At 40.5% G+C, this 7500-nt stretch overlaps 1 protein-coding gene across 1 annotated transcript in view; it reads right to left on the bottom strand.

Annotated features, from left to right (window-relative positions):
* LOC138021065 (uncharacterized) overlaps nt 1-3331 on the bottom strand; it is a 4360-nt gene extending 1029 nt beyond the window's left edge. The window contains exons 1-3 of the mRNA XM_068867937.1: nt 3316-3331; nt 327-842; nt 1-38 (exon numbers count right to left, since the gene is read on the bottom strand). The exon at nt 1-38 is cut by the window's left edge and continues 1029 nt beyond it. Of these exons, the coding sequence (XP_068724038.1) occupies nt 1-38; nt 327-842; nt 3316-3331 (570 nt within the window). The remainder of the gene's footprint in view (nt 39-326; nt 843-3315) is intronic.
* Nucleotides 3332-7500: the final 4169 nt, after the last annotated feature.

The following is a 7500-nucleotide window of genomic DNA, read 5'->3' as shown; positions in this document are numbered from 1 at the left end:
AACAAATGCTGAGATCCTTTCTGTAGGGCCTGAACACCCTGAGATAATAGGTCGACCAATAAGTGTCGGTTTGTGAATTTTTGTAAGTGTGTAAAACACTGGTATTCCGACGCGGAGGATCAGGCGTAAGGGAGAGCCATTTAGCCGTCATTTTGTCAATGTGGCCTTCTGAGAGTAGTGATTTATTTAGTTGTTGAACTTTCTTGGCTGTAGTTTCAACCATTGGTTTGTGTAGAGGTCTGTAGTTACTTAAATCATCAAGTAGAACTTGACCCTCGTTAAGTTTGTCTTGTCTGCTCATCACTGTACGGTTGTGCTGCCCTTACCTGATTTCTTGAGAATAATGCTTTTGTTACGCGATAGTTCTTTGAGAGCTTCGCGCTCTCCCGTAGATATATTATCTTTTGGCTTTACCAATTCAGTACTTGCGAGCTCGAATTTGACCTCCTCTAGGAAGGTTTCCAGAGCTACTGATGGCTGGACTGGTGGTTTCCAGTCCGACTTAACGTGGAAAAGATGAGGTTCGCTTTCTTCTCCGTGAAAAATATATTGTAGTGGCATTCGTCTCGCAAATTGATTGAAATCTGCGAGAAGTTGGCGCCTGATAACATTTTCTTTTGTCACGGGTGTAGGGACGAACTTTATGCCACGCGATAGCAGAGTAATTTGCTCATCTGTCACTTGTTCATTCGACAGATTTTTGATATACTGTTTGCGTGACTCAATGGCATTACAAAAGCATTTTTTGTCTTTGGTTTTTCTCCGCTCTTTTCTTTTGCGGTTTTTGACCGCTTTGTTATCTCTGCCGTTTTCTTTCCCTTTTCCTCTTACTTCTAAGGAGCCTGATAAGACACAAGGGTAAGATTCACTTTGTTTACATGTACTTGTGATCTCATTTGTTCTTTTGTACATCGACTTCGCTTTTGGCTTTCAACTCTTTGGCTAGCTCGTTTACATTGTCACCTTTGATGACAGGTTTCTTTCTAGCCGGTGATTGCGTTTTCTGGTGAGACGTATACTCATACGATATGAACAAGTGATTTGCATTCATAGTTCAGTCTATAAGTACATAAAAAACTTCTGCTCACTCTTCCGCTTGTTGTTAAGATGGAGTCCAGTCTTCTTCCCTCATCTTCCATGTTTTGCGTAACTAGTAACTTGTGGACGTACTTGTGATGATGTGGACGGTGCATGCTGTACCCTAAAAGATACCAGCTTAGACTTTGGTGGACAAAAAACCTTTTAGACACTCTTAAACATATATATTAAGGCAAATGGACGTTAATGAAGGTAGATGAAGGTAAATGAACGCAAATCAAGGTAGGTGAAGGTAAATGAACGCAATGGAAGGTAAATGAAGGTAAATGAACGCAAAGGAAGGTAAATGAAAGGGTATGAACGCAAATGAAGGTAGCTCAAAGTAGCTGAAGGTAAATGAACGCGAAACACGGTAGATGATGGTATATCAAGGTAAATGAACGTTAATGTAGGTCGATGAAGGTATATTAAGGTAAATGAACGAAAATGAAAGTAGATGAAGGTAGCTGACGGTAAATTAACGTGAATGAAGAAAAATGAAGGTAACTGACTGCTAGTAGAGGTAAATGAACGCTAAGGCAGATGAAGGTATATTAGGGCAAGAGAACGTGAATGAATGTATATGAGGGTTAATGAAGGTAATTTAAGGTAGAGCGTGAAGGTGATTGAAGGTAGATGAAGGTATATGAGGGCTAATGAACGTGATTGAAGGTACATGGAGGTATAAGGGGTTAATGAATATGATTGAAGGTAGATGAGTTTATATCAGGGCTAATGAACGTGATTGAAGATTAATGAGGGAAAATGAAGATGATTGAAGGTAGATGAAAGTATATAGGGGTTAATGAATATGATTGAAGGTAGATGAGGGATAATGAACGTGATTGAAGGTAAATGACGGTATTTGTGGGTAAATGAATGTGATATAAGGTAGATGACGGTAAATGTGGGTAAATGAAGGTCATTGAAGGTATATCAGGGCTAATGAATATGATTGAAGGTAGATGAAGGTATATGGGGGATAATGAATATGATTGAAGGTAAATGAAGTTATATGGGGGTAAATGAAGGTGGTTGAAGGTAGATGAAGGTATATGAGGGTTAATGAAGGTGAGTTAAGGTATATGAAGGTATATGAGGGATAATGAACGTGACTGAAGGTAAATAACGGTAAATCAGGGTAAATGAAGGTGATTGAAGGTATATGAAGGTATATGAGAGTTAATGAGGGTGCTTTAAGGTAGATGAAGGTATATGAGGGATAATGAACGTGTTTGAAGGAAAATGACGGTAAATGAGGGTACGTGAAGGTGATTGAAAGTACATGAAGGTATATGGGGGTTAATGAACGTGATTAAATGTAAATGACGAGAAGTGAGGGAAAATGAAGGTGATTGAGGGTAGATGAAGGTATATGGGGGTTAATGAATGTGATTGTAGGTAGATGAAGGTATATGAGGGATAATGAACGTGATTGAAAGTAAATGACGGTATATGTGGATAAATGAATGTGATTTAAGGTAGATGAAGGTATATGAGGGCTAATGATTGTGATTGAAGGTACATGAAGTTATATGGGGGTTAATTAATATGATTGAAGGTAGATGAAGGTATATGAGTGTTATTGAAGGTGATTTAAGGTATATGAAGGTGTATGAGGGCTAATGATGAAGGTATATGTAGGTATATGTGCGATAATAAACGTGATTGAAGGTAACTGACGGTAAATGAGGGAAATTGAATCTACTTTCAATCACGTTCATTTATCGTAATTTTCTTTCAGTTACGTTCATTTACCGTCAGCTACATTCATCTACTTTCATCTACCTTCACTGATTATGTTCATTTACCTTAATATACCTTCATCTACATTCATTCACGTTCATTTACTTTTCATCTACCTTCAATCATGTTCATTTACCTTGATATACCTTCATTCTTCCAACTACCTTCATTCACGTTCAATTACCTTCATCTACCTTTAATCACGTTCATTTACTAGCGTCATTTACCTTCATTCACGTCATTTACGTCATATCCCTTCATTCACGTCATATACCTTCATCTACATTCATTCACGTTCATTTGCATTCATTTACCTTCATTCATATTCATCAGTTTACCTTAATATACCTTCATTGATGTTCATTTACCTTCATTTTCCTCCATTGGCCTTAATTTACCTTCATCTACTTTGATTCACCTTCATTCACCTCCATCTACCTTCATTCACGTTTATCTACCTTCCTCTACCTTCATTTACCTTCATCGACCTACCTTCGTCTTCCTTCATCCACACTCATCTACTTTCATCTACCTTCATGCGCGGTCATCGTTGTATTATTAGCCGACGTCCGAATCACACTTCTGAGATACTTCAAAGCATTTACAAAGCAATGGAAGGGCCATCAGCATCATTTTGATTTTGTCCTCGATCGGGCAATCTTCAGTCTGTCTTCAACGTTCGAGAGAACTCTCTGCACGACTCCTCCGGAAAGGACAAAAGGCACCTCATACAATATACTCCAGGCAAGTGGTCGTTGACAAATATGCCAAGTGACTTTTCCGTATAGTATCAAAGTTGTCAGCTCAGCGATCTTTCAAAATCGCTGAAAACCACTATATGCCCCAAACAAAGGTCGATTGGACCTCCAACACCGCGTCTTCACAGTTTAAGTTGTGGAGGAAGGAAGTTGAAAGAATAATAGGCGTTCCTCTAGCATCAAGATCAGATCGAGTAAAAATAAATCATATATTCATCTGGGCTAGTGCTCATGCTGAATCTCTCATCGAGGCAAGCCTCAAGGAAGATCCCGAGCTAAGGATCACTACACCAAGAGAGCTCCTTGATCAACTAGGAAAATGCCTCACACTTTACCCTCTTTAGAGAAAAGCGAGAAGAATTCTACACCGTCCGACAGAAAATTGATGAAAACACGACCAGTTACTACTCTCGACTCCTGGATTTGTATCGGCAAGCTGAATTTCAGGAGAATACAAACTTCCTTATTGTAGGCAAGCTTATACATGTTTGCATAAGTGAGGATTGCAAACGAAAACTAATGGCGAAAGGAAAGGAAGTGTCTGTTAAAGATTGTTTGGAACTTATGCGAAAATATGAAGCTATAGAAGCCACCATGAAGAAGTTTGAAGAATCCAGTGATACTCAAGTTGATGCGTCATATGCACAAGACCCTACTAAGAAATCACAAAGAAATGGGTCTAAGAAATTTCCATACAGGCCTAAGTCAAAATCAGAGTGCAAGAGGTCAGGAGGAAAGAAATCCCGGCCTGTATCTGGTGTAACGGAGATGCCCATTCCCGTGACAAGTGCCCAGCCAAAGATGCAACATGCACATCCTGTGGCAAACAAGGACACTTTGAAGGAGCCTGCCTCCAAAAGAAAGGGATAGACAAAGGTAGGAAGTCCAAACACCAACTTGCTGTAGGCGTCGACCCTGACGAGGACAGCAGTGAATATGAGTATGACTTTGACTTAAGTGTTGTATCCATACATGCTGTGGACAATCAAAAGTCACGTGAAGTATTCGCTCCAGTATTGTTTCACCCAAAAGGCGACAACAGTCCATCCTATGAGATCAAAGGCAAAGTTGACACTTGTGCTATGGTATCCTGCATGCCGATATCCATGCTTTCAAAAAGTCGGGCTCTCCAAGAAAGATCTAAAACCAAGCCGCGCCATTATCAGAGGAATGTCTGGAGCAGATCTTCAGAACTGTGGATTTATGAACATCAGTGTCACCTCCAATAACATCACTGCCAAATCCCGATTCTATGTCACCAAACAGGAATGTGCTTTCATTATTGGTCTTGGATTCTGCAAAGAATTCAAACTTGTGACTATTGCACCCGTGTTCATACAACAAAGCATATCTATGGAGCCATGCCATGTTGAGGCTGTACACATCACTGAAGAATCAGAGGCTGACTACGACAATCTTCAAAAGAAGTGGAAGAAACATCTGCCACTTGGAAAGAAAACAGGTGATCCTTTTGAGGACCTAAAGACCTGAGACCTTTGATGGTAAGGTTGGTCTCTTTGAAGGTGAGGTCAGCCTTAAACTCTCATCAGAAGCAAACCCAGTTCAACTACCACCCCGTGCTGTACTGCAAAGCATTATGCCACAGCTAAAGAAAGAACTAGACAAAATGGAACAAGAAGGAATCATCCGAACCTGCCCAGAAACTACCGAGTGGGTACATAATCTGGTAATTGTTGTCAAAAAAGATGGAACCCTGCGTCTGTGCCTTGACCCAAGAAAATGTTCAGCATAGTTTCAGAAATGGTTAATACTTTTCCACACTAGATGCCAAGAGCGGATACTGGACCAAACAACCTGATGAGCAAAGCCAGCTTCTCACAGCATTTAAAACACCATTCAAGAAGTACTGCTTTGTTCGCTTGCCCTTTGGATTGTCAGCATCTTCTTGCTGGGAACTGTGATCTTTATGTCTACATTCATCCCCAATTTGACAAAGAAGACCCATCTCATGCGTAGCTTGCTGAAACGTGACAGCCACTTTGTATGGACCAGTGATATGCAAAAGGAACTGAACACCATCAAGAGCCTCATTACCATTGCAATGGAGCTTATTCATTATGACCCAAACAAGCAAGCCATCATCGAGACTGATGCCTCTTTGAAGGGAATTGGTGCAGTCCTTATTCAAGACGGCAAACCCGTGCGTTTTCTCAGCAAGGCACTCACACCTGCTGAAATTAATTACACCAACATAGAACGGGAACTGTTGGCTATCCTATTTGCTTGCGAAAAGCTACATAGATATACGTTTGCGCGAAAAATCACCGTGCACACAGATCACAAGCCCCTGCAGGCCATCTTTCAGGAACCAGGTAGCCTAGCACCACCCAGATTGCAAAGAATTCTGTTGCGTCTCTCCAAATATGACACCCAAGTGAAGTATGTTGGGTCCAAGAGTGTGTTACTTGCTGACACTTTATCTCGGCTCGTTCAACCGGGAACAGCCAAAGAGATCCCTGGTTTAGACATCAACATTGCAACACGTCTTGAATCCCTACAAGAGGAGACGAAGGCAGACCCCACTTTAGCCTCACTGACTGACCTTATCATTACTGGATGGCCAGATAGCATGCAAGATCTTCCAGATAATCTGCATCCCTATTGGTGCTTCCGAGATGAGTTGACCATCCTGGACGGACTTGTCATGAAAGGTAGCAGAGTTGTCATTCCTGCACGCATGAGACCTGGAACACTCACCCGCCTACATGATGCACATCAAGGTTTCACTTCAACGCTCCAAAGCTACAATACACACTTAGACGGCTAATAATACAACAGTCATTAACCCGCATTTACCTTCACGTTCATCTACCACTATCTACCTTAAGTTACCCTCATTCACCTTCATCTACCGTCATTCACCTTCATCTACGTTCATCTACCTTCATTTACCTTCATTCACGTTCATATACTTTCATTAACATCCACTTACCTTCATCTACCTTCATTTACCTTTATTTACCGTCATCTACCTTCATCTACCTTCATTCACCTTCATTCATCTCCATCTACCTTCATTCACGTTTATCTACTTTCCTCTACCTTCATTTACCTTCATCTTCCTTCATTCACATTCATCTACTTTCATCTACCTTCATTCATGGTCATCAACCCGCATTCAAATTCGTCTACCTTCATTCACATTCATTTGCCTTAATATACCGTCATTCACGTTCGTCTAACTTCATTCATGTTTATTTACCTTCATCTACCTCCATCTACCTTCAATCACGTTCATGTACCTGTATATACCTTCATTCACGATCATCAGTTACCTTCATTAACTTACATTTACCTTCATTCATGTTCATCTACCACCATCTACCTTAAGTTACCCTCACTTCACCTTTATCTACCTTCATCTACCGTCATTCACTTTCATCTACCTTCATCTACCTTCAGTTATGTTACGAAAAATAGTATTGCGTGACAAGCGTTACTGTCTCGAAGCTTCGCGAGAGTTCGTAGTTTGTTTATATTTAGGTTTGTACGTAAGCGTTTCTAAATCGGTGTGTTTTGTAATCTTTCTATAATTAGATTCATTACTAATTTGGAAAGTTCTAGAAGTTTATTGTCAGAGTATATAAGTAGACGAGTACAAGCGGAGTGTTTTTCTAACTAGTTTTTCACAAGCGAAGAGAGTTGGCGTTGGCCGTGTTTATTCAAGTGTGACAGAAGCTGTGTTTATTCAAGTTGGCGGAGGCCGTGTAAGTTTATTGAGTACGTGTTGTTCAGAGTTTTACTTCGTGGAAACTACGTTCATTTTGGAATAAATCTTCTTGTTGTTGTTCCGACAACCGTGCGTTCAGTTTAGTTTGCAAACTACCTTTCCTCAAAACACACGAACTCGTAACATTGGGGGCCTGTCCGGGAGAGGAATTTATTTGTTTGCCGACTA

The sequence above is a fragment of the Montipora capricornis genome, chromosome 10 (assembly GCF_036669925.1).
Source record: "Montipora capricornis isolate CH-2021 chromosome 10, ASM3666992v2, whole genome shotgun sequence".
Classification (NCBI taxonomy): domain Eukaryota; kingdom Metazoa; phylum Cnidaria; class Anthozoa; order Scleractinia; family Acroporidae; genus Montipora; species Montipora capricornis.
Note: the sequence above shows the minus strand (reverse complement) of the source record. Positions and strands in the feature narration are given on the sequence as shown.